This window comes from Gavialis gangeticus, unplaced genomic scaffold (assembly GCF_001723915.1).
Source record: "Gavialis gangeticus isolate Ggan-Ray unplaced genomic scaffold, GavGan_comp1, whole genome shotgun sequence".
Classification (NCBI taxonomy): Eukaryota; Metazoa; Chordata; order Crocodylia; family Gavialidae; genus Gavialis; species Gavialis gangeticus.
In genome coordinates, this window is record NW_017729034.1 from 71,996,622 (window position 1) to 72,024,318 (window position 27,697).

General features: G+C 42.7%; 1 protein-coding gene and 1 long non-coding RNA gene across 2 annotated transcripts in view; one reads left to right on the forward strand and one right to left on the reverse strand.

Moving 5' to 3' along the window:
* The window catches only part of RSPH3 (radial spoke 3 homolog), a 22,727-nt gene extending 5,493 nt beyond the window's left edge, over nucleotides 1-17,234 (forward strand). The window contains exons 3-8 of the mRNA XM_019527600.1: nucleotides 2,425-2,566; nucleotides 6,258-6,403; nucleotides 7,119-7,322; nucleotides 10,044-10,206; nucleotides 14,794-14,880; nucleotides 16,786-17,234. Of these exons, the coding sequence (XP_019383145.1) occupies nucleotides 2,425-2,566; nucleotides 6,258-6,403; nucleotides 7,119-7,322; nucleotides 10,044-10,206; nucleotides 14,794-14,880; nucleotides 16,786-16,979 (936 nt within the window). The 3' untranslated portion in view covers nucleotides 16,980-17,234. The remainder of the gene's footprint in view (nucleotides 1-2,424; nucleotides 2,567-6,257; nucleotides 6,404-7,118; nucleotides 7,323-10,043; nucleotides 10,207-14,793; nucleotides 14,881-16,785) is intronic.
* LOC109304777 lies at nucleotides 16,786-27,697 on the reverse strand. Its single transcript, XR_002099462.1, has 3 exons — nucleotides 27,112-27,697; nucleotides 19,103-19,108; nucleotides 16,786-16,896 (listed from the first exon to the last, which is right to left on the reverse strand). It is a non-coding gene; the product is annotated as an uncharacterized LOC109304777 (long non-coding RNA).

A 27,697-nucleotide genomic window follows, 5' to 3' on the forward strand; every position in this document is an offset into this window, starting at 1 on the left:
CCCTGGGTGAGTGCCAGTGGGCAGGGGCTGGAGGAGCTGGCGGGCCCTCCCGGGGTCTCCCCCACCCCTGGCTCCTGCCTAGGGACCCACGCTGTCTGGATGCTCTTGACCACCCGTACACCACGGCTGAGGGAGCGCGCTAAAGCTCAGCACCTCTGATTTACGTTGCCTGTTACAGGGGTGCCCAGCCTTTCGTTGGCACCGGTGGGGCTGGGTGACAGCCTGGGGGCTGGATCCAGCCTCATGAGGCAGGATCAAGCCCCGTGTGCCAGGATTTGGGCCCTGTACCATCTCCCTGAGACCTTCCTGCTGCCCTCAGCCCCAAGCTGCAGGGTCGTAGCCCACAGCACCTCTAGGCAGCTCCTGTGTCCCTGGATCAGCCCTGTGCCACCTCCGCATACAGATCCAGCGTGCCATCTGGCCTGCTGTGCTCCCCCAATGCCAGAAATTTGGCAGCAGGAGCGTGGCAATTGCTGCTACCATTGCCCCATGGCAAAGGTGTGTACCTCTGAGGAGCCCTGTGGGCCAAGTGGCATGGCTCTGCAGGTTAGATCTGGTCCATGGGCTGGGGGTTGAGCACCCCTGGTGTATAAGGTGCAAATCTACTCTATCTTCTGCCCTGTGCTGTTAGCCAGGGGCTGACCTGCAGGCCAGATCTGGGGTGCGGAGCCTTCGGATGTGACCTGCAGAGCTGTGGCTGTGGCAGCCTTCAGCGGCAGAGGGGTTGTGCCCATGCTGCATCACAGGCGGGTGGCAGGGAGACAAAGCAGCAGCAGCAGCTGTGTCCTGATTCCCACCTTCCTCCAGTGGAAGCTGGGTCAGTGTGGGCCCCTGCTGGAAAACACTGCTGACCCAGTGCTTCTTCTCATGTCCTGTCACCATGTTCAAATTTGAGTCCAAGAATAGGCACATGCTCTTGCTCGATCTGTAGCCTGAGCAAAGTCCTCGTTGGTGGATGGTTCCTCCATATGTGAGCAGGCCAGCAGGTGTTCTGTAGTGTGAAAGTTTCCTCCACATTCACAAAGGGGGGTTGTGTCATTAAGAGTATCCCCACAGCTGTGTGTTAACTTTACACTTACCTCTGTTCAGAGGCAATTCAAGCTCCTCCATGTCGGGCAATCAAGCTCTGAGTTTTCACAGAGAGATCTGATAGTGTTGATATTCATCCTAACTCCCTCCTAGATCATTTTTAGTCATGACTGCTCTTCACTTGGGAGAAGAAGGTTCCCCATTTTTCCTTCCTGGCCATGGTGGGTGTTGTTGATCCCAGCTGCTTGCTTTCTCCCATGATCCTCAGCACTGCTGTGAGGGCATCATAGCTTTAGGATCATGGATTCTCCATTAGGTTGAGCTCTCTTTTCCAGTAAGAGGCCAGCGTCTCCACAGTGTCCCAAGGCTAAGCATACGCAAACCGCTGGCTAATGGTACGGGAATCATTTTTCTGTCTCTGAGTCTGTGTTTAGGGTTGGTGGTAGTTTTATGAAGAGGTTAGATTATGGATTGTACAGGATGGTTGGGATGATCCTGTCCAGGCAGGGGGTTGGACTTCATGACCTCTGGAAGTTTCTTCCAGCCCTACCTGTCTATGATTCTGTGTTTCTCAGGACACCTGGATGGATACTTTTAGAGGCATTCATTTGTCAAAAAATATTCCCTGGCATTTCATTTTCAGAACAGGTCAGATGCGAATTTCAAGCACCATTGCACTCTGGAAAGTGATTTTGTGAAAATGGCCCTGTGACCTGCCATGGCTATTTCTCATTATATATCAAATGCACTTCATTTGCAAAGTTCAAATGTGTTTCCTAACTGTGAATGTGACATTGAATCACAAAGTCAGTCTGGGTTCCTGCTGGCTCACATTTCCCCCAGAAAAAGACTCTGTAATGAGTATTTAGTGAGGGATGCTGTGGATACGGGGTGAAGTAGTCCGGAATCTACTTCACTCTTCCATATTTCCCTCAGTTTTGCACTGCTAATGGCAGGTAAGTGGAATAAGGATTTGTTCTAGTCAATATAATAAGCAGGTATAACTCTGAGCAATGAAGAGCAGCAATATGAGTAAGACCAGTACATTTTAGCATAGTTTGTTTTTCAGAGCAGAACTGCCTTTTAAACCAAGTGAAATTAGATATCCATGTCCAAACAACTCTGAACCTAGGATTTCCTTAGATTGCTAACCTGTAAAGGTTTGTGCACCTGCTTAGCTTTATGCACTGAAATCAATGGAGCAGCTCACAGTGCTTAAAGTGTTATATTGGTCTGTGCAGGGTCAGTCCCTTAGAAACCAAATCTGAATGATTTGATTTGTAGAAATAAAAAAAAAATCACTGAATTGTAGAGGGTAATTAGAAGTGTTGTCATTAGAAATTGTGCATCCATTGTTTCCTGTTATCCTGAAAAGCCTTTTATATCAACCCCCAGGGTCCTCAGCCAGATCCTCTTGAAGTCCAAAGGCAGGAAGAGGAACGCAGAAAAGCACGTGCCAGAAAGCGGGCAAAGGAGCATCTGCAGACAAGAACTCCTGAGCCTGTAGAAGGCAGAAAGCACATTGATGTGCAAACAGGTCTGAAAGGCCTATGGTATCCGTTTTATTTCATTAATGGGAAAGGGGAGAAGGTAGTAACACATAGAATTAAGGTGTCTCACTATTTCCATTGCAACACCTGGCTTTCTCTTGTTCATAACTTCAACACTTACCATGTGTACTCAGATCCAGAATGAGGTTCCCCACCCCCATTCAGCAACCAGGGGGAACAGAACCACATCTTGGATTCAGATACTGTCCTGGGGTAAGCAGGCTGCTGGGAAATGGCAGGGGGAACATGCAGCAAGAGGGAAGGTGCAAGGGGGCACAAGCACCGTGTGGGAGGGGGAAAATAGGAGTGCAGGTAGTAGGGGTCAAACACTGGTGGGGGGAGGGGAAAGTGACAGGAGAAACAGGCACCCAGGAGCCAGGGGCACAGATACGAAGGTAGGGCAAGTGGTGAGAGGAGTAGGTAGGGGAGCAAGTGGCCAGGGCAGGCAGGCATGGCATGGGGGGCGCAACTGGTGGAGAGGCAGGCAGCAGAGTGACAGGCACAGGAGTGCAGGAAAGAGTGCACAGGCACCAGGGAGCACGTGGCAGAGTTCCAGGTGCAGGGGTTGGACTGCTTGCCTCCCCAACACCTGCCCCCACACTACTGTTTTCCTCACTGCCTGCTCCCCTGCCACTGCTTTCCCCACCACAGCTGCTAGAGGACAAATATAAGAGGACCTTCCAAAAATTAGATTCTATACAGAGAAAATTCTAATAAAATTTATGATTTTCCATATATAGAATCTCTTTTTGCAGGAGTTGTCTTAAATTCCAAGTCATCTTGGATTCAGGCAAATAAAATTTCCAGGTTTAGTGTCTGCTGCAAAACCTGCATAAAAAATAATGCAGCCATTTCCAAGAGGAAGGGTACTATTAGAAACCAACCCCGAACAGCTGTTTTTTTAACAGGACTGTAGCCCACAAGTGTTTGTGGTAGAAACTTGAGTTTTGGCATTGAGGCAGTGATGAGATCAGCGTGGTGCAAATTGGTTCATATTTGACAGGAAAAGTTGTCCGTTGTGAGTACTTGGCAGACGTGTCCCTAAGTTTTTGAATATTTCAGTGGCTTCCCAGTCCTGCTGAGCTCCCTGCACTGTTTGTCAGCTGCAGTAGCAATGCCTTTTCTCTATTTAAATACCTTTTGACGTAGGGGGAAATTCACTGATTGGGAGCTACTATTCAGCTCTTACCTTTTCCTCTGACCCGTGTGAATGTTGTTCACTTCACAGCCCTTATTTCTGAGCAAGGCCTCATGCCTCTTACCCTAGGAGGCAGGCAAGTGGAATTCCCCTTGTCTAGACATACATTTTGCATGTGTGCAACTTCTCAGATTCTTAGCTACCCTGAGGTCATTTCTGAGAGAGTTCAAAATAGAACCCAACAGATCCAGTCTCATCCACTTTGCCACTGACTCTCAGAATGAATACACTGAAAAAGAAAACACATGTGTTTCAAATATATCTAAATAGCATATATGCTACCAGTGACCTTTTTCATCTTAACTTATAAGAATTAACCCCACCTGAACATAACGTAAGAATTGCCATTTACTGGGTCAGACCATAGGTCCATATTGCCCAGTATTCTGTCACACACTGGCACAGAGTGAATGTTGAAAAAGAGAATAAACTGGGTATGACCAGGGTGGTTTTTTTCTATTGTTCCTCTCTCACTGGCCTTTAAGGTCTAGGAAGTTCTAATACAGAGGCTGTATCCCTAGCTCCCATGCTCCGTAGCTACTGATACCCCTTTCCTCCAATAATTTGTCCAGTCTCTTTTTGAATCTGGCTAAACTGTCAGCTTCCACAACATCTGGTGGCAATGAGTTCCACACTTTAGTCACACACTGTGTAAAAAAGAACTTCCTTTTGTTAGTTTTAAACCTACTGCCTACTAGTTTCATTTTGTGACCCCTAGTTCCTGTTTTGAGAGAAAGTAAATAATAAGTCCCTGTTTACTTTCTCTTTGCCATATAGTATTTTGTAAACCCTTATCACATCTCCCCTCAAGCATCTCTTTTCTAAACTGAATAGGCCTAGCCTCTAAAGTCTCTTCTCATATGGAAGCCCCTCCATACCATTAATCATCCTGGTTGCCCATCTCTGGATCTTCTCTGGTTCTTCTCTATTCTTTTTGAGGTGAGGGGACCAAAACTGGGCACAGTATTCAAGGTGTGGACACACCACAGATTTATAAAGGGGCATAATGAAACTTTCCATTTCATTTACAATTCCCTTCTTAATAATCCCTAACATCGTGTTTCCCTTTTGATGGCTGCTGAGCACTGAGCTGATTGATGATTGCAATGAACTGTCCACAGTGATTCCAAGAGCTCTTTCCTGTGTGGTAACAGCTAATGGAGAGCCCAGCATAGTGTAGGTATACAATTATTTACACTGAATTGCATCTGCCACTTAGTTGCCCATTTGCTCAGTTGTGCCAGATATTTCTTTAGTTCCTCATAGTCCTCCTTGGTCTTCACTACTTTGAATAATTTTGTGTCATCAGCAAATTTGGACACCTCACTACTGACCTCCTTTTCCAGATCATTTATGAATATGCTAACTAGCACTGGTCCCAACACAGATCCCTTGGGGGACCCCCCCGTTTGCTTCTTTCCATCCTGAAAGCTGACCATTTGTACTTAATCTTTGCTTTCTACCTTTCAGCCAATTTATAATCTGTGAGTGGACGTTCCCTGTAATCCCATGACTACCCAATTTAGTTAAGAGCCTCTGATGGGCGACCCTGTCAGAGACTTTTTGGAAATCCAGATATACTGTGGTAACTGGATCGCTCTGATCCACCCACTTATTGACAACCTGAAAGAACTCTAGTAGGTTATTGAGGCATGATTTTCCTTTGACAAAGTCATGTTAATTCCTCCTCAGCAAGTCATGTTCATCCATATGCTAAACAATTCTTTTTATTATTGTTTCTACCAGTTTTCCAAAAGCAGAAATCAGGCTCACTGGCCTGTAGTTCCCTGCATCCCCTTTAGAGCCTTTTTTAAATATGGGAGTCATATTGGCAAGCCTCCAGTCTTCTGGTACCAAGGAAGTTTTTACTGATAGGTTGCATACTACAGTTAGAAGTTCAGCAGTTTCCTATCTGAGTTCCTTCAGGACCCTAGGGTGAATGCCATCAGGTTCTGGTGATTTGCTACTGTTTAATTTATCAATTTCCTCTACAACCTCAGCCAAACACCGCTGCTGGCCATCTTCTTCACATAAGGGGGCCCCCAAAAATTGTGGGCCAGCCCTGACTAGCTTCCTCATTTTGGTGTAGTCTCCCTTTTTAAAGTTAAAAGCTACTTGTCTCCTCTCCAACATGGAGGTTCCTACCTGGAACGGTTTATATCTCAAAGTGAGCTGAAATCTAGGAATTAAGACTTAGGCTAAATGATTTCACCTACTTCTGAAATCTGCCAAATGAAATATCATTGTATGGACTGTGTCTAATTAAGTAAACCAGACCTTATGGACCACATGATAATGGCAGGTGTTAAACAGGAAATTGGCATAGATTTTAAGTCGATTCTTTATCTTCTTAACTAATCATTATATTGTACCTTATTTTGGTATAATTAACTTATCATTTAGTTTGCCAAATTATATTAATGGTTTTTAAAGCAAGACAGAACCCTACATTCCATATTCATTATGATTTTGCTTTGTAGAGTTATATTTGGAAGAGCTTGGTGACCGCATAATAGAAGTTGATGTGGAGTGTCAAACAGATGCATTTCTGGACAGGCCGCCTACTCCACTCTTCATTCCAGCTAAGACAGGGAGAGATGCTGCTACACAGATACAAGAAGGAGAGGTACAATGCAAATTTTCATCTCTAAGTACCATAATCAGACTTCTTTTAGATTAAAAAGTTTGTGATACAAAAAGTTTAACTAAGGCAAAAACGTTTCAGAAACATTGAGGATATTCCTTATAGAGAGATTTAAAAATCCCCAAAATGTCTAGCATTGTTTACTGTAAGGATATCTTCAAAGTTAAGGAAGAGTCGTCTTCTTCAATTATATCATTTTAGGAGTACTTCTTAGAAGCAAAAATTAAATAATTTAGAAATACTACTGTGTGCACAAACAATAAAATTAATGGACACTAAAGATGTCCATGGGTGCATGACTAGGATCCGGTTCAGCTTCCTGGCTCTGACTGCGATACCAAGATCAACTATGGTTTGAATTAGTCTGTTGATTGGGCCTATCAGACAGACTGAGACCTATTGTATCTTGCTATGGGTGCCTTTTTAAAATGAGGAGAGTGTTAAAGTTCTCAGACAGAAAATATTTGAGCGACTGAAGTGGTAGAAGCTGCCCCTGAGGAAGAGCAAGAGTGGCAGAATCTTAAGTGCAGTTGATGTGTCTGTCAGGTTACAAATAACATCATAGTCATGCTTACTAGTGTTTCATTTGTATCATCTTTGTTCTTGCAGGAATAAACTTTTCTGTTCATCTTGATAAGACTTAGAATTGATTGAAATCTAGAATCATGTAGCTCATTTACTTTACTTATGTCTTCAGCTGTTTGACTTTGACATTGAAGTCAAACCAATGCTGGAAGTTTTGGTTGGAAAAACCATTGAACAAGCTTTGCTGGAAGTGATGGAAGAAGAGGAGTTGGCCAATCTGCGGGCACATCAGTACGCATTTGAGGAACTGCGGAATGCAGAGCTTGCTGAAGTACAACGCCTTGAAGAACAGGAGCGGCGCCACAGAGAGGAAAAGGTATGGAGCACAGGGAGTAAACCAGGGCTGTCTAAACGTTCAAGGTCTTTATTTTCATTTACTGACAATCATATATTCATTTGGCTTTTCTCCTCTTATGAGAACCTGAGAAATGCCATAGTGACATTTCATAGGTTTGTCTAGCCCAATATCCTCTTTGAACAGTGGCAAGTAGCAAATGCTTTAGAAGGAGAGTGTATGAAGGGTGAATGTCTAGAATGATCCATTCCCTTTCAGGCCCTCCCTAGAGCTAACTCTTATGGGTAGGGATGTCAGGGAATACATCCCTGACTGTTCTATTCAATAGTTCCCAAAGGACCCATCCTCCATTAATTTATCTAATCCTGTCTAGGACCCTGTTATATTATCTGTCTTTCCAACTTCAGGCAGAGCTGGGAGAGTCAATCAACTTCATGGCTGATTAGAATCTACTTGATTCCTGCTAACTGTTCTTCACTCAACAGGTGTTAATGATGTACTCTACTTTTTCATGGTCTTTCTGTCCTTTGGTCTATCTATACTTCTTTCCTTTCTTCAGCAGTTTGCCTGAACTATTTGCAGTGTAGCTATTCTTGTCTCTTCTCTTTCACAGACTTGCAGACTACTTTTAGCTCTTTTCCAAATCCTAGCTCTGCCCATGGCGTCCCATCTTCAGCAGCAGTTATAGTTTCAGCTTTTGGCAGAGCAGCTGACAATTCAACAGTGAAAGTTATGGTTGCATACAGCAGAGAGAGAGTCTTATTTGAGGGAATTTGATGTATGAGACAATACGGTCTGTTTCATATATTTAAAAAACTACTGTAAAATTGGACAACTGTAGTTTGGTTCATTGCTTCTAGTTCTGCATACATCAGCAGAATGCAGCAGCATTCGTTTGGAGCACTAATATTCCAGTTGGAACACAACCCCTTCACAGTAACATTCTACTAAATAGGGATTAACCCAATATTATTTTGCCTTAGGTATGTGATTCAACAATTAGTCAAGGAGTTAATTTTGAGAGGTTCATAGAGATGCCCCTTAAATTAATGCTTGCAGTACTCTAAAATTAAAAAGAGACTTTTCAGCCTGTCAGTAATAGGATGCTGAGCTTAAGAAAAGCCTGTGCATACTCAGTATCCTATTACTAACACCCATGGTGTTTGTTTTTAAATTCTGAGTAGGCATTTGTGTTATTCTTTTAGAATGCTTACACCAAAAACCTGAATAATGCATTTTTAGACTTAAACATTTTAAGTGGTTGGGTCCTGTAGTGATTACCTTAAATGTCAGAGATACTTTGACTTTCAAGGGGCGACTTATAGATCCAAAAAATGTAATTGGTCAAGGTCATAGGGCTTAAGTGGAACCCCATGGTCCTTATATACTTGTAGACTAGGTACATATACAGATACAGTTATACCTGGTGTATCAACCATACTTATATGGTTGGTCCAACTGGATTTGGTACCCATAGTGCTTCCCATTGAGAACATGTAATCAACAGTAGATGCAGTGACCTTTAACAGTCTTAAACTGAATGAAGTGAAGCATAAAAGGAAAGGTATTTGAAACAAAAGGAGGCCTACAAGCCTACCTCTGATCATAAGCTTATTTTACCCTAGCTCCTTAAATTCTGTATATCAACCTTGGTGTCAGGGAAAATGTTTTTGACAACTAACCATAATCTTTATTCTCTTTTCCTGGCTTTTTGCTCTGCTAGTTGAAAACCAGGTTGCTGAGCTCCTTGGGCATTCAAGCCAGGAAATCAAAGGGAATGACTTTTTAATTCTTTGGGAGAAGTATATATCCATACATAGGCCATTCCTGAGTAAATTTCTTGACAATCCTGTTGTTAATTTAATGTATATAATGTGTATATAAAATATTACCAAGTCACATACAGTGTTTAGAAAACCTTAGGGTGCTTGTAGACATGCAGAGATGCTGCTCCAATGTGCTGTAATTATAGCACGTCAGAGCAGGCTTGATTAACCAAGCCTGCTGGACCATGTTAATTAGCGCTGTCCAGCAGCCTCTGTGTCTCATATATTCATCATCCCTGCACTTCAAAATGGCGGCACGGGCACTATAACTACAGCTTGTTGAACAAGCTTTAGTTAAAGCGACCCTGCCACCATTTTAAAGCACAGGATACAGAATATATGAGATGCTGCGGATACGTTAATTAGAGTGGCTCTCAGAGCTTCTCTAATTAAAGCACCCCCTCCTACCCTGGGAGCACATATAAAGATGCCCTTAGAGAGCAGATCAAGATCTGTCACAGTGGTATCCTCTAATATTATGTTGCCATGCTTATACCGCCACGGTACATCATTAACATGACATAATGTTTAACTGTAATGTCACATGACATTAAATTCAGAAGAGCTGGAGAGTTTGCAGTAATTCTAGTTAATTTATCAACTATCTTCTGTAATGAATCATGTGTGAGAGAAACATCCTTCACTCAACCTGAAATTGGAAAGAGCATGAGCAACTTCAGTCATACCTCTGGAGCCCTGTGATACTCTGAAAAGAACTGCATATGATTCTAGACTTAATTTTTTGTATCTAGATCCCATAAGTATTAATGTGAGTTACATGTTTGTAGGAAAAATGGCCAGCCCACAGTATGTGTCCCTGTTTTAAAAGTTTCAGATTTTACATTTTCACACTTCACACATTTTACTTCAAGAGGGAGTAAAGCCAAAAAGTTTACAGTCAACATTGTTTTGTCAGGAACGTCGCAAACGCCAGCAGGTACAAGTGCTTCAAAAGCAGAAGGAGACTTCAGAGAAAATCGCAGCTCGGGCTTTTGCACAATGTTACCTGGCTGATCTCATTCCTTCAGTTTTCAGCAGCCTTCGTGAGAGTGGATATTTCTATGATCCTGTAGAAAGAGGTTGGTACAATCCTTTACTTACACAACTCAAACAACCACAAAGCTCAGTGTCACTCAAGTTTACAAAGCCTTTCTTATCCTTTACTATTGGTTACACACATATAAATAATAAAACTACATTTCATTTACTGTTTACATTTGTAAATGGGCAAATTGTTAGTTCAGAAAAAATGCCATTTCTAAAACTAACATTACTGGTCACCCATATGCAAATGCATCATATTTGTGTCAGCAAGAGCTTTCATCTTTTTTTTAGTGGAAAGCGCTAGATTTGGAGAATTTTAAACTTACAACTTAATGTAAGTGAAAAGCAGAATTTGATAGGACACAGGGAGTGTGGAAGCATTGGTTGGTGTAACGATATTGATATTACTGTTGTGTTGTTGTTTTTATTGCTGTAGTGCATAGGAGCCTCAGTCCTGTATCAGGACTCCACTGAGTCAGATACTGTACAAATATAGAACAAGAAGCTGCCCCTATCCCAATGAGCTTAAAATGAGAAACAAAATTTTTCTTGGCTAGATTTCCAATTTAAATATAGTTAAGGTTACTGGGGACTGACAGAAATTACCAGTTTCTTCTATCTGGCCTCAGCCTCTCTCTAATTGCTTAATTCCTCACCCCTGTTGTTCCCAACCCTTCATCTCTTCTGCTTCTGCAGGGTGGGGGATAGTAGTCTCCTGCTTCCCCTGCACATGGTCTCATTGTGCAGGGTTAGGGTAGGCACTAAACTTGGCTTCTGTGGCACAAAAACTCTGTCACTGCCGCACCTATGCTGTGCTTCTTGAAAAAATGTCTCCAGAGCTAGCAGGCCAGCTGCTTTCATGAGCTGCAAAAATTTACCTAAGAACTCCAGAGAACGGAGCCTGCTGATATAATAATCTTTCTCTGGCAGCTAGGGTCAGTCATCAAGTCCAGTAATTACAACTTGAAAAGGATGGCCAAGTGCCCAGTCAGTTCAGTGAACCATTCAGCCTCTTTGGCAATGCTATTAGAGTTAGCCTTCTTCCCATTCAAACTGCTCCCTTCACAAATAAGATTTTATATTAGAAAATCTAATTTTCAAATCTAAAATATAATCATGTGCGTGGCCTGGGGAGTTTCAAAGCTAATTCAAAAGAAAGCAACAATTATGTGGTTTCAAAGTCTAACCTTTCCGGTCCTTAGAAGTGAAACATTTTGGCAAACCTGCCATTATAGGTCTAGAGGGAAAATGGTGTTGAAAATACATATGATCTATTTTTCTTCCTTGTGCCATTGAAATCACTGCATTTAACAGAAGACATGTTCACTGCCTTTTTTGAGGGATGTGTGTGTCAAATACGGGCTCATTGACCTTACAAAATTTACTCTACCATTACATAGTTTTATAACACAGTGGCTAGTCAAGGTTGGCTAACCAGAGGCATGGCCAGCTTCTGTGTGGCATCCAACAGATGAGAGCAATAGATCAGGTAGTGAGCATAGGGCAAGGAACAGAAAGTAGAGCAGTAGATCAGGGAGGGGAAGAGTGCAGGCATGCCTGCCAAAGTGGATGGCTCCCAGTGGCTTAGTCTCTATTATAACGTGACTTAATCTAGGCAGCTGAGTATCCCATCCTGGTTATAATCTTACAACTGACCTGATCAAATCAGACCTGTAACATGGTTTTCTTAATGTGGTTATTACAGCTTGCTTTATCATGTGTAGATAGAAACAAACAGCATTGGAAAATAGCTGGATTGTAACTGGCTGCCTAACTATAGTTACAGTTGTAATGTATCAGAAACATTAGGATTCCACCTTGTTTTAAAAAGAAGCATCTGTGGAAGGTAATTCAGAATGAAACTTCAGTTTTTTCTTCCTAATTAACTGCAGTAACAAAGCTACCTTCAGATATGGGATGGATGTGAAAAGGGAAGGGGAAACTGAGACTAGAAGAAATTTGTAATCACTCTTGAAACCCTTTGTAATAAGGTCACTGGTCCATTCCCAGTCCATGGTAACTGAGAGCCAGAGTTTCTACCAGGAATTATGTTTATACAGTTGGGTGAATGCAAAAGAGGGCATGCTTATCCCGTAGTGTGTGAAAAGGTACACATGAATATAGGCTTCTGCTTTCTGACACAAAATTAGGCCCTCAATATCACTAACTTCCAATGGCACGTCCTTGGTTTACATAGCATGAGTTGCTAATCTCTGAGCTATAGTAGGTTGGCATCCATATTAAAATAATTCCACTGTGTGCCCATTTTGCTGGTTACAAGTGCCTGAAAGCCAGGGCTTCCAGTTTTCAAGAAATTTCTTTTCTTTTATTTTTTCATTTTGTTTCAGTTAAAAGCAGACTAAAGCAATCTCTAGGTATCCAGAAACTCCCCCAAATTGCAAGGGGAGCAGGTCACAGGATCCTTGGCTCTAAAGCTGATGTCCCAGCATACTGCCTGAAGTCAGGGACCAGCAGCTTGCATAGTCCCCGGCCCTGGAGCATACTTGCCAGGTGTGTTTGCCCCAAGATGAGGGACACAACAGCTCCCAGCATTCCCAGCCCAAAGCAAGACCCACCAGCAGGAGTTCATGAAGGCGGAGATCTTTCAAATTAAGTACTGTGGCTTCAACAAACCAGTGTTATTCCATCACTTTTACTTCCTGGTATAAAAAGACTAGCCTAGAACTGAGCAGTCATCAAAGCGAACCACCTTCTCAGCTCTAGAAATGGTCCATTCTTCCTGATTTTAGTCACTTTGATGGAGCACTGTGCACTGCACTTCAGATTATTCTTCTGGGGACAGAGGATATAGTTCTACAGTACCATCACTCCTTCCTTCAGAAATAGTGCATTTACTTAATGATAAAAAGAGGATGGTTCTGATAAGCATGAGATAAGTAAAATATGGAAAAAAAAATGTAAGAAACACTGCCAAAATCTTAGTGCTCTGGCTTGCTGCTTCAAAACAAAAATCCTAAGGTGTATATGAATTGAATGAAAAGACTATCTGGCTTAAAGTTCTAAGTAGTGAACTGGAATTTCAAACTTGAAATACATTTTTATTTTCATCCCATATAATAATTACAGCAAGCTTAACAATTTGACCTCATAAGTTATAGAATCATAGAAAGTTAGGGTTGGAAGGGACCTCAAAAGGTCATCTAGTCCAACATTTCTCAACCTGTGGGTCGTGACCCAAAAGTGGGTCACAAGAATATATGAAAGGGTCACAAGCAAACTTTAAAAATGGATTCTTCTTTGAAAGACAAAAATGTGGGAAACCAGAACTTTTCCCTTGCAGGCTGACAGAGTTCCAGCCTGCAAAGGGCTGATTGGGGCCCTCCATGCCCCACACACATCCCCGCCTGCCCCACACATCCCTGCCCTGCCCGACACACTGGGGGCTCGGTGCTGGTGGCAGGGATCAGTGGGTCAGGAATGAGGGGCACTGGGTTGGGTCTAGCCATTGATGTTTACAAGTAGGATCTGGTACAAAAAAGTTAAGAACTAATCTAAACTCCTGCTCAAAGCAGGATGATCTCCAACTATATCAACTCAGCCAAGTCACCTGCCAACAGTCACATGCTTAACTCAAACTTTGTGCTTGTCCTTTGTTCTTCTTGTAGGTCAGTCTAACCGTGCATGCACTGCACTTGTGAATTTAGTTAGCCCTTTGATGTGCCTATTTTTGAAACACATTCTGAGATTTATTATGATTACTTGCAGGTAGGTAGAGGCATCTAGCTTACAAGAAGAGAGAGGCTGTCTGGTCCATATATGATTCTGTATATAATGTTGCTTTTTATTTTGTTAGTGAAACCTGTTCTAAAGGTCACTTCCAGTAAATCAAGTGCTGCCATTATTGGCCACTTAAAAGTTATCCCTAAGGTTTTAAGCACAATTCTGCATGCACATTAGCTACAGGCCGCTTCCTATGGCATGCAGCTAACTTTTCTCTGGGAAATTGACACTTTTGAAGGTTTCAGTGTGTTAGAGGACTTTGCTATCAAGGTGATTGCACCACAGTGTTGAGTCTCATTGAAACATCATGTTGCAACATAATGACTTTCCCTGGGTCCTGAAAATACTAGTTTTTGTACAGCACCAATCACTGGGTAGGTGTAGAAACTATGAGAGATGTAAATAGGATTTCCAGTTGTTTTGCTAAAATTGGATGATCTTGGCAATACCAGGATAAGCAGGAACTCCTTAGAAGGAATTACACACTTTGGGCAGGCCAAAGACCAGCAAGCTCCTTTGAATACATTTATATTCAAAGGAAAACTATTGTTATCCTAATTGTTCAATCTTTTTCACCTGATTAGATGCAAGTTCTAACTTGGGGCTTGAGCCTGCAAGGGACTGAGCACCCTCAACAACTTCTGAAGTCAGTCTCAGTTGATGAGAGACTGAAATTATATAGAAACCTAACTCCCAAATTAGTAGGAGGATTTGGGCCTTAGCTTCTTGTAAAATCAGGCTTTAACAGAGCAAGCATCTTCTGTGCTTTCCATTTATCTATGACTAGCATCCTTACATTAACTAGAAAATATATCCCAAGAGTTTATAAGTTATCATTAATAAAAATGCATATTTTTGTTTTCCTTTCCTAAATGTTAAAGATATTGAGATGGATTTCCTTCCATGGTTGATGAAAGAAGTAGAAAAGACATTGGAGAAGAAGATTTTGGGAAGAACAATGCTTGATTGTAAGTTACGAAGTCATGAAATATAAACTATCTTGCTTAATTTCTTTCAGTGAAAACTCATGTAATAACTGCAGGATTATTATGAAATAAGGCAGCAGATGATTTAATGGAGTTAAGTGAGAAGGTGGATGATATTTTTGCATTTTCCTTTTTTTAAAAACCTTTTTATTGTTGGAACATTTTCATGCTTACTTTATGCTGCAGTTTTGCAATTGAGGCTCAGCTGAAATAATAGAAACAACAGACCTGATTCAACACCAACCCTCTGCTGGTTGTATTTAGTGTCTGGCAGACCTCTGCCAGACGCTAAATACAACCAGCAGAGGTATGCTTCTGCCAGAAGCATTGGATATATTTAGTAGACATAAAGCGTTAATGAATGGTAATTGTTTTTCCTGTTTTAATAGCTTTCATTCCTTATTTATTACGTGGAAGACAAACTGTAGTCTTTTACTGAATTCTCCCGTTGTGTTTATGCTTCTGTTGCAGGAAAAGAAGCATCTTTTGTTCCTTAATTTGAAAAGCACATAAACTGTTTAAGGCCATCTGTTTGTAACAAAAGGCCTCTGATTTCACATGTGTAAATTACCCCAACTGTGTAGTAACTGCTTATCCTAAATGAATGAACAAGAAAAGGAAACTATAATCTTTGGCCATAATTGGCTGAAACTTCAAACAATCATAAGTTTCTAGTTTTTATTTTAGAATTGAATAAGTATTCTGGAAAAATGTTAACCAGTCAGATATTTCATAGAGGTAACTGCTTGGCACCTCAGCAGTCAGTAAAAGCATCCTTGCTGAGTGACGCATTAAAGTTAGGAACATTTAAAAAAAACTGAGCTGTATAGGCTGCTATTGAACTGCACAGACAAACCTAATGATCAATAGCGATATCAGAAAATAAACACACACTTATGATGAATCCGTATCAGTGTCTGTAGTCCCAGATTAGATTAAATTGATTTTTAAACTCATATAAGATCTTCATTCGTATTCCTTTTTTTTTCAAATGTCAGAATGATGTTACCTGAGTGTCTGTGCATTCCTTTCTATTTAGATATCTTTTAAATTTAACCTTACCTCCATATTTTCTTATATTTTTAGATGATTACAACTGCTCTGTTAGTTATTTTGTTCTAAATTACTTTCAGTCAAGAGTTCTTGAGTGGTAATTTCCTTATCTGTTTTTTTTTAATTATTAAAATGGTCACATCTGAACACTAAACAGGCCCCCTAGAGAGACTGTTACTATGTGATAATTTAATACTGGGCAGGCATGTATTGCCCCCCTATATCTGTCATTAATATAATATAGTTTAGCTTAATTTAACTTTAGGCCCAGTATGTTCTGGCTGCTTTGGGCCACTTTGGACAGCACTAAGTGACTGGAATGTGCTGACTTGTTAAACAGGCTTACCAATAGCTTGGTCATCCTGCCCTCTTCATTTCCTTACTTATACTAGTTTTTACCCTCCGATTTTACAGTTGAGTAGATCTGTTCTTTTAAGAAACTTCTAAAAATCAGTGCTTTGCAGTTCTTTTGTGGTGAGAAACAATGTGTGAACTGGACCATTTGGGACAAAAAAGGATCAAAACATCAAATAGAATACTTCATTTCTTATTGGATCCATTCTTAATTAATTTCAACTCAAAAACTAATTAATGGAATTCCTTGCAAGTTCCTAGCAAATTTATTATTTGCTCAAAGAGTAAGTGTTACAGTTCAAAGAAGAATATACTGCATCCTTCACAACAGTGAGGATGAATCCCTCGTTGAAGTGCAAAACTCAATTCAGCCTTGATTACAGAGCTTCAATTTAACAACCATCTTTTATTGGTTCAGTTTTGTTCTGCTGTCACTTCTCCTGTTCTGCTGTTTAGTAACAACTACTTCTCTCATTTCAGCCTTGATTCGTGTGGTGGTTGAAAAGAGGTTGGATGCATTTGATCAGGCAAACACTTCACAAGCAAAAGTTTCTGGACACACAGAAGTTTTTGGTCAGGCAGATCAAGCATCTAGTCAGGTATCATCAAGTCAAACCTCTGTTCAGCTAAACATGTCACATCAAACAGAGACTTGGGAGCCTGAAACCAAGTGATGACCAAACCAAACATCCGGTAATCAGGTATTGACAAATAAACCATGGATCTCAGCAAAGAAAGAGGTATTAAGGGCTACCTGTAGATATTGCCTTGTCAAAGATACCAAATAAGTACAGAGGTGTAGCAAGGTCAGTGAGCGCCCAGGGTGCGGGGAGAGAGGGTGAGCATATGACAACCACTGGAGACTTGGAGAGGGGAGCAGGGTGTGGATAAATGGAAGGGAAGTTTTACTTGCCTGTGCTACTGCTGCCACTGGAAGCCAATCTTTTTGCCCCATTCACTGTCCCTCCCTCCCAGATACATACATATTGTGTTCAGGGCTGCATCTGTTCTAGCAAAGACCCTCAGTGGAGTCTTTGCCCCACTTGCCCTCCACCTGCAGATACATTGCTTGATTGCAGCACTGTGTTGCCCAGCTCCTATGGTGGGGCAAGAGCAGCAAAGACTCTCAGTGGAGGAGAGAGGGGGATTCTGGTGCCTTCTCATAGCACCCAGGACTGCTGCCCTGGTTGCAGCTACTGAATAAATATAGCCTAAAACAAATTTTAATGCTAATTTGATGACACAAGAACCCAGGTGTGTTATAGTCTAAAAAAAGAGAAGGCTATGAATGAAGTTGAATTTCCATATAGGCACTACAGAACTGCAGGCCCTTTAACTTGAAAGGTCGTGCTGTTTCACACTCCATACTTCATGCGAAGCGGAAGGGAAAGGATGTTGAAGGTACATGTTTACTGCCACAGACCACACTAGGAAGTACTCCTAAAAAGTACTCCTAAAAAGCATGCCAGGACTGCTTCCTCAATGCTACCACCCAAACCAGATGTTATGTAGCTGTGTTATTGTGACACTGAGAAAGCGAGTTTATTGTTAGGCACCCAGTACCACACTAGTTTAGCTATATTACACCCATCTTGGGAGGTAGTCTGTGTGGCGCAGCTATGTCATTCCTCATAGCAGCACTATCATCCTTTCATAGATTCATAGATGAAGGGTCAGAAGGAACCTTGTAGACCTTCTAGTCCGATCCCCTCCTCTGGGCAGGAGAGAAAACTGGGCTCAAATGGCCCCAGCTAGGTAAACATCAAGCCTCCTCTTAAAGACCCCCAAAGTAGGAGCCAGCACCACTTCCCTTGGAAGTTGGTTCCAGATCCTAGCTGCCCTGACTGTGAAGTAGTACCTTCTAATGTCTGGTCTAAACCTACTCTCTAACAACTTATGGCCGTTATTCTTTGTTACTCCGGGAGGCGCTTGGGGGAACAAGGTCTCTCCCAATCTCCACTGGTCCCCCATACTAAGTTTACAGATGGCCACAAGGACCCCCTCTACCTTCTCTTGCGAAGGCTGAACAGGTTAAGGTCCCGTAGCCTCTCCTCATAGGGTCTGCCCTGCTGTCCCCGGATCGTGCAAATGGCCTTCCTTTGGACTCTCTCAATGCTGTCCACATCCCTTCTGAAGTGCGGCACCTAGAACTGGATGCAATACTCCAGCTGTGGCCTGACCAGTGTCGCATAGAGAGGGAGGATCACCTCCTTGGCCCTGCTTGTGATGCATCTGTGGATGCACGTGCTTTCGAGAAGGGAGTTCCCCAGCCTATAGGTATGCTGCTGGTTCCTACTGCCTAAGTGCAGCACCCTGCACTTGTCAATATTGAATCCCATCCTATTTCCATTTGCCCACCCCTGTAACCTGTCCAGGTCCTGCTGTAATCTGTTCTTCCCTTCTAGCGTGCCCACCTCACCCCAAATCTTGGTGTCGTCTGTGAATTTAAACAGGGTGCTTTTCACCCCGTCATCCAAGTTGCTAATAAAGAAATTGAACAGTGCAGGCCCAAGGACCGGGGGACTCCACTGCCGGGGTACTGGGGGACTCCACTGCCCACTTCCCTCCAGGTCGAATATGACCCATCCACCACCAGTCTCTGAGTACGATTCCTCAGCCAATTTGCAATCCATCTGACTGCGTACCCATCAATGCCACAGTCGCCTAGCTTTTTAATGAGAATGGGGTGGGAGACAGTGTCAAAGGCCTTCCTGAAATCCAAAAAGACTACATCCACCGCGACACCTGCATCCAATGATTCTGTGACCTGGTCATAGAAGGCAATCTATAGAAGGACCTGCCCCTAATGAACCCATGCTGGTTGTCCTTGAGCATCATCCCTGCTGCTGGCCCATCACAGATGTGCTCCTTGATATTCTTCTCAAAGAGCTTCCCCAGGATTGAAGTAAAACTAACGGGCCTATAGTTGCCCAGGTCCTCCCTCTTCCCTTTTTTAAAGATGAGGATCACATTGGCCTTCTTCCAGTCATCCGGCACCTGGCCATAGCACCATGAGTGCTCATAAAGCCGTGCCAGGGGCCCCGCGATAACCCCTGCCAATTCCCTCAACGCCCTGGGGTGAAGAGCATCTGGACCTGCTGGATTTGAACACATCCAGCCCCTCCAGAAGTTCTCTAACTCAGTCCTCCCTGACTCTAGGCCTGGCAGAGTTTCTCCTGAGTCCATCCTGAATCTCGGTAGGGGAGTCCTGATCCCTGCACAAGAAAATGGAGGCAAACAAAGTGTTAAAGAGGTCTGCTTTCTCCTCTGGTGCAACCACGAGATTGCCAAGCATATTCTGCAGGGGCCCCACATTACCCGGTGCCTTCTACATACTCCCTATGTATTTAAAAAAGAACTTTTTGTTATCCTTGATGCTAGCCCTAGTTCTGTATCTGCCTTAGCTTTCCTAACAGCCCCTCTACAGACCCAAGCGGTGGAGGTATACTCCTCTTTGGTGATAGCCTCTCGCTTCCACTGGGTGTACACCTCCTTTTTGGCAATCAGGCATTCCCGAATGCCCTTGGTGAGCCAGGGGGGCTTTTGGGCACTCTTGCCCCCTTTGCTTCTCATTGGGATTGTCACCCCTTGGGCTCTGAGTATCGTCTCCTTAAGGAACACCCACTCATCTTGGGCACCCAGTTCTCCTACTCTACAGGACCCCAGTGCCTCTCCCACTAATCTCCTCAACTCATTGAAGTTGGCCCTCTTGAAGTCAAGGGCTACTGCCTTGCTGCAGGCCCTTGACACCCTGCACTGGATGGTGAATTCCAGCAAGCGATGATTCCTATCACCCAGGTGGTTGAGGACCTGGAGTCCCCTCACCAGGTCGTCACCTGTGGCCAGGACCAGGTCCAGCAGGGCATTCCCCCTGGTGGGACTGTGCACCTCCTGGGTTAAGTGGAGGTCCTGTATTTCGGCAAGGAACATTCGTGAGTGATCAGACCTGGCTGACTGCTCTTCCCAGCTGATGTCCAGGTAATTTAGATGACCCGTGACAACTATATCCCTTGCCTTAAGTGCCTTCGCAAGCTGACCCAAGAATTCATGGTCCAGCTCTTCCCCTTGGTTGGAAGATCTGTAGTAGACCCCCACCGTTAAGTTCCTTTCTCCACGACCCCCCTGTATCCTGACCCAGAGCACTTCAGCCTGCCCCTCCTCAGACCCCATCCTGCTGGTTGAGGATGTGTATTGCTCTTTGACGTAGAGTGCCACACCCCCACCTTTCCTCCCCATTCTATTCCTCCTGTATAGTCTATAGCCCCTAATGTTAACTGCCCAGTTGTGGGATGAATCCCACCAGGTTTCTGTGAGCCCTACTACGTCCGGGTTTGAACTAGCTGTCCGGAGGGCAAGTTCGTCCTGCTTATTCCCCATACTATGAGCACTGGCGTAGAGGCATTTAAGGTCTTGAATTCATATGTGTGCCACCCCCCAATTCCCAGGACTATCTGGACCCCTGTTGCTTACCTGGGTACTCCGTGTGCACATCACCTGTCTTGGTTGGGAGGTGTCCTCAAGTCTTCCTGTGGCCCCATCCCCTGCCAAAGCTAGTTTAAAGCACATTGCACAAGATCAGTATTTCATAATACTGACTTGCCTTAACTGCACATTAATATTCTTAGCAGATGTCATGCTTTACGGAAGCAACCTGCTGATATTTTCAGTCTCAGAACTAGGATCTCTTTATTTTCCTTTTTAAAAAAAAATCAACCACCAAATGTAAATACCACATTTAGTCCATTCCACTTTGGAGACACAACATACCTCTTTATCCTGTTTGTTTTAGCTTCTAAAACATCATATATTCCTCTAAAAACAATACCATCAAAGAATTCTCTAGGAATATGAAGGCTGAATTTTAAAATGCTGGGTGTCAAACATTAAGTTTCCATGTGCTTCTGATTAGATACACAGTGACATTACTAGAATTCCTAATGTATATGGCAGTCAATTTAATTCTCATTGATAGTTTTTTTCAGGACAGGTAGGGTGCGTCCCCACAAACACACATGTGCAGGGGCACGCATTTCCCACAGGACAAATAGCAGTGGCACATATTTGTGCCTCCCAGGACAGCAGTGGGTCCTGGCTTGCTGGGGCAGCAGTGGTGCTGCTCAGAGCTTGGCCACCAGCCAGGCTCCAGTTTGCTGCTATGTATGCCACACCAAATTTTTTAGCAGCAGGGGGGTTTTTTTGACACCAGGATCTCCCAGTGTCAAGAAAACTCACCATGCTGCTCATTTACAGTGCAGTAAATGGGCGCAAGTGTGCCATGTGTGCCATGCGCCTCAAAAACAGCTTTGAGGTGCTGCAAACTACATGCATGCTTGTGGGGACGTGCACATAGAGGACAAAAAAAATTGTTAAGCTCAGTTTAAACTAGTAAGGAAAAGTTAATTATGTCTGTGTCTCAATGTTTAATGTTTTTGTCATAAATAAAAATATGTATGAAAATGTAAATGCTGTCATATTATTTGATCAGGGATTAGGGACTTAATTTATAATATATATCCTTTTAAAGGGTAAATTGAATTTACTCTGATTCACCACTAGATGTCAGTGGTACCATTGCAAGAAAATACATTGTACCTTTTGTTAAAAGTTCTTCTCACATATACATACTTGCATTCACACCTACTGTTTGTAGCTTCCAAAGCTGTGGGCGGTTGAAGCTGCTTGCACATTATTTCAGCATTTGTCATATAGAGTATATATTGAATCTAGGTAAAATCCTTCATATCAAGTTGTGTGAGAGTTTTGCCAGAATCTTCAAGGATTTAGATTATAAATCAACAATGACAGACCCTCCTCCCTAAATATATAGCCCTGGGTGAATAATATAAAGGGTTGGTATAAGGAACCTTTGTTGGATGTTTGGATGTGTTCCAGTCAGGAAGGAGTGAAGTATCATTCTGATACCCTCAGGTCCAATAGGAAAACCCTATAGATGAATTTTTGGTGAAGTTCTACATTCCCAATCCTAACAAACAAATATGGTTGTAGCAGGAGCTGAGGAGGGTGAGGATACAAGGAACATGCTAGGAAGGGTCTAACCACAATTCTGGCCCTTTCCTGTCTGATGCACAAACAAGAGCACTGGATTCCTTATCTACAGAAGTAGTACAGATCAGACTCATAGAATTCTGGGGAGAGAGCAAAATGCCCTTCAAAAAATGGTACAATGGAGCTGTTCACTAAGATTTCAGAATCAGTGTCTGCCTCTGAAAATGTCTTCTTTGCCTGTCTCCCCGCACCTTACACAGCAGTGGCAGAGGCTTAAAGCCACAGTCTAAGGTCTCACTGAGGTTTTCTTGTTAATTGTGCCATCCTGTTGATTCATTGTTAAACATTCCAGGTACTGACGCCAAATACGCCTGTGCTGCTGCCACATGTACCTGGCACATACTGATTGAAGTGCCAACATTCGGAGTGGAACACTGCTTCTTCAAACCTCTGCGTTCCATTGCAACAGAGCTGCTTAACCATTAACTTTGCCAATGAAAATAGCCCCACCTTGACAAAACTCTGTTCTCTTGCAGTTTTCTCAATGGTGCTGTATACAGAGGCCAGCCTGCCAGGCCCAGATCTAAAAGCGAGATCTTAAAAATAAAATGCTAATAGAAAATGCAGTATTATTCATTATGTAATATAAAAGCGTACCCTAGGCATTGGGCAGGGAGGCACTTAGAGTTATCCAATAGGAAACACTGGGCACATCAACACAAGATGCTTAACTGCACAGTAGCCTAAAAACACTGCACAGTAGCATACCAGGCAAAAAATGTGCTAATATGCTACTTCGCAGTAGTATTCAACTACTGCGCAGTAAGTGTCACTAAAAATCCATGAGCCAGCATTACTGTGCAGTAGCACAAGTTCCAGCACATTGATTTAGCACTTGGCTAACCAAGTACTAAACTTAATGTGCAGTAACCATGGCACATTAATGAACAGGTAGATGTGCCCACTCAGTAGTGAGTCTGAACTCTTGCCCCATTCTGGATCTTAAGGGCCTGAATCAGGTCTACACACTTGGGACCCAGAGCAACTCAGCCTCATCTGAGGGTGATTACATAAATGATTTGTGGCAAGACCCATTGCTCATGTAATGGCCTAATACACCATTGACCCAGGAAGTGAGTTTTAAGCTGCCCTAGCCAAAGCAGATTCATAACCACATCTCCCCCTCCCAGGAGAGCTCTCTAAGCAGCAGGCTATAGAATAGTCTCAATATGGGTACATATCACCCCTCTTAAAGCTAAGCCAAGATTCTTGGAACCTGAAGGAGAATGAGCGAAAGCAAGCCTGACCCCATAGCCTAGAGAGGAGGGCACTCCCCTGGGAGAGTGAAGTCATGGGCTATGGTCCCTCTTCTCAGGGTAATTTCTGTTTTTTAAACATTGACTCTCTAATGTGCATAGCTAGTCTAGGGATCAGGGACAAGAATTGCAGATTTCCTGCCACAGGAATGACTACACAATCAGGCTCCTTCTCCCTTGCTCCCTTTATGGCTCTGTGACTTGCATTCTTGCTGTCATTGATCCAGCATCACCAAGAGTGGTGGATAGGAACCCTCCGTACCCAAACTAAGCAATAGCCTGCTAGTTGGGGCAACTCCTGGAAAGTGGTGCATTGTAAGCTTTAAGAGGGGTGTCTTTAAGAGCACTAGTCTTTTCTTCCTGGGCAGAAGGCTGTTTTGCAAAAGATCGTAGAATCATAGAAATTTAGGGCTGGAATGGACTTCAGGAGGTCATCTAGTCCAAACCCCTGCTCAAAGGAGGGTTGTCCCCAACTATAATATCCCAGCTAAGGTTCGTCTATCTGGGTATTTAAAGCCTCTAAGGATGAAGTTTCCACTACCTCTCTGGGTAACCTGTTCCAGTGCCTTACTACCCTTCTAGTGAGAAAGTTTTTCCTAATATCTAACCTAAACTTCCCTTGCTGCAACTTGAGACCATTGCTCCTTGTTCTGTCATCTGCCACCACTGAGAACAGTCTAGCTCCATCTTCTTTGTAACTACCTTTCAAGTAGTTGAGGGCTGTTGGTAAATCCTCCCTTCTCCAAATTAAATAAGCCCAGTTCCCTCAGCCTCTCATGCTCAATCATGTTCCTCAGGCCTCTAACCACTTCCATTGCCCACCACTGGACTCTCTCCAACTTGCCCTCATCCTCTCTATAATGAGGGGCCGAAAAGTGAACACAGCAGTTGAGGTATGGCTTTACCAGTGTCAAATAGAAGGGAATAGTCACTTCCCTCACTCTACTGGTAACACTCCTGCTAATGCAGCCCAGTATGCCATTAGCCTTCTTCACAAGGGCACAGTGTTGACTCATACTCAACTTATTGTCCACTGTAACCCCCAGGTCATTTTCTGCAAAGCTACTGCTTAGCCAGTCAGTCCCCAGCCTATACTGGTGCATGGGATTGTACCGTCCTAAGTGCAGAACTTCACACTTTTCCTTATTGAATCTCAAGAGATTTTTTTGTACTCCAATTCTCCAATTTGTTGAGGTATCTGAATCCTAGCCCTACTCTGCAGCATATCTACTTTTCTCCCCACCTTGGTGTCATCTGCAGACTTGATGAGGGTGTACTCCTTCCCATCTTTGAGATCGTTCATGAAAATATTGAACAAAACCAGCCTCAGGACCAAGCCCTGGGGCTTTCCACTTGATACCGTCTGCCAACTAGACATCAAGTCATTAATTACTACTCTCTGAGCCCAATGATCCAGCCAGTTTTCTATCCACTTTACAGTCCATTCATCCAACCCATACTTCCTTAACTTGTTTACAAAAATATTGTGGGGGACTGTATCAAAAGCCTTGCTAAAGTCAAAATATATCACATCCAGTGCTCTCCCCACATCCACAGAGCAAGTCATATCATCATAGAAGGTAATCAGGTTGGCCAGGCATGACTTGCCGTTGGTGAATCTTGCTGACTGTTCCTAATCACCTTCTTGTCTTCCAAGTGCTTAGAAATTGATTCCTTGAGGACCTACTCCATGATTTTAGCAAAGACAGAGGTGAGGCTGACTGATCTGTAATTCCCTGGATCTTCCTTCTTCCCTGTCTTTAAAGATGGGCACTATATTTGCCCTTTTCCAGTCATCCAGGACCTCTTCCAATTGTCAAAAGGTTTCAAAGACAATGGCCAGCAGCTCTGCAATCACATTGGCCAACACCCTCAGCACCCTCATGCTGGTACACATCCAGCTTTTCTAAATAGTCCCTAATCTGTTCTTTCACCACTGTCAGCTGCTCACCTTCGTCCCCAAACTGTGCTGCCAGGTGCAGTAGTCTGTGAAAACTGAGGAAAAAAGGCATTGTGTACTTCACCTTTTCCACATCATCTGTTACTAGGTTGCCTCCCCCATTCAGTAAGGGACCCAGACTTTCCCTGATCTTCCTTTTGTTGCTGACTTACATGTAAAACCCTTCTTGTTACCCTTCACATCCCTTGTTAGATTCAAGGCCAATTGTACCTTGGCCTTCCCAGTTTCATCCCTGCATGCCTGAGCAATACTCTTATACTCTTCCCTGGTAGTTTATCCAAGTTTCCACTTCTTGTAAGCTTCTTTTTTGTATTTTAGCTCATTGAAGAGTTCCCTGCTAAGCCATGTTGGTCTTCTGCCATACTTGCTAGTCTTCCTGCACATCAGGATGGTTCGTTCATGTCCCCTTAGTAAGGTTTCAAGATGCACACAGATTCCTCTTGGTGTGTTTTTACAAGTTACAGTGGCCATGGGTCCTGTGTTCTTCATTAAACTCAATGCTGGTAGTGTGAGCTAGGCATGTTTTGAAGCACACCTAACAAATCAGAACTCTGCTAAAAGTCTGGTGGACTTAATGTGGTTCTCCTGCTCCACTGTGGATCACACAAGAGCAGCTGTGGCAATTAAAATGCCTGGCTGCTCAAACTGGGGTGCTTTTGTGCATTCTGGAAAGTCCAAGTCTACACGACTAAGGATCTCTTCAGGGAAAAAATAGGCATTAAATGAATATAGACACCTAAGGATTTTGTGTGCACTGTATTGCTTTTTGAGATTCAGGTCCATCAGTTCCACCTGAATCCCATTTAGGTGTCTATTTTACTAACCTGGATTTGGCCCAACATACTTGGAGCAAGTTGCCTACGTGGGAAAATCATACTGGAATGTGTACTGGATTTTAGCTTCCTTTTTTTTTTAAGTAAGGGATCAACACCATGTCTGCATCCGCCATTATTACATATTTGAGCACATGCGACTTAACAGATTGCTCAGCTCTACGTACTATGTACTAGGTTATCTGAGATCAAAATTGACAGCAGAGATGTGGGTAACCTTTCTGTCTGTATTTCAGTAAGCTCTCCCCTCATGTTTTAAGGCATCCCCAATAAATCAATGTATAATGTTATGTTTTCCAATTATCTCGAGTTTCTTAAAAGTATTACAGTAAGTCTGTTACATATTTGAAGTTAATCAGAGTTTACTATATATATTTCTCTGGACCTTTTTAAATGACAGAATACTTTCTTCTGGGATCACAAGTCCTGTAATAAAATCCTGGCTTCAACTAAGTCAGTTGGAATTTTACCATTGATTTCAGTGGGTCAGTGATTTCACCCTGTTTTTAGCTGCTGATTTTGATGTAACAATCTCCAGTGACTTAGAATAAGTCAGCCTTTATCTATCTTTTCCTACATGAAAAAAATGTTAGGACTTTATACATTAAAACTTGTCTAGGGCTTTAAAACTCTTTGCTAGAATTTTCTATGTTAATATACATTTATTTTATTAATCTTATAATATCTTTACAGGGTACTTCCTATAGCTAAGAAGATTGCTGTTGATCATTTGTGAAAAGATCCAAGCAACCAATATTGAACTGATTGTTTGTTTTGGAAATTGCCCCAAGGGGTAAGCAATCAACTAAAAGATTTTTATTTTTGCTCTGTGCTTTCTTTATTATAAAGGAGGACTTCTTCATGATTATACTTGTAAATAGGCTTTGATATTAATCCTTTTCATACTTGAATTACTGTAAAATGAGCTGATGAGTTCAACTGGATTCATTTAAATATGCTGGGAACATTGGTTTATAGAAAGGCCCTTCTATACCCTTCTGGTAAAGAAATCCTAAAGCTGGTATATTACATCTTATCCTCACATAACATTAAAGTTGAAGTCCATTTTGCATTTGTCTACTAAGCAGCTGGAATATGAGCTTGCGTGCATGTATGTAGAAAACAGAGCAAATTCAGTCAGCTCTAAAAGATGTATTTCTGACATCGGATAAAACAATGGTACTTTTGAAAAAATACATTATGACAAGAGTTTGCTTGTTTATGTGGTTGTAATGCTAATAAAATATCCAAATACTCCAATAAGGTTGGCCTGGGGC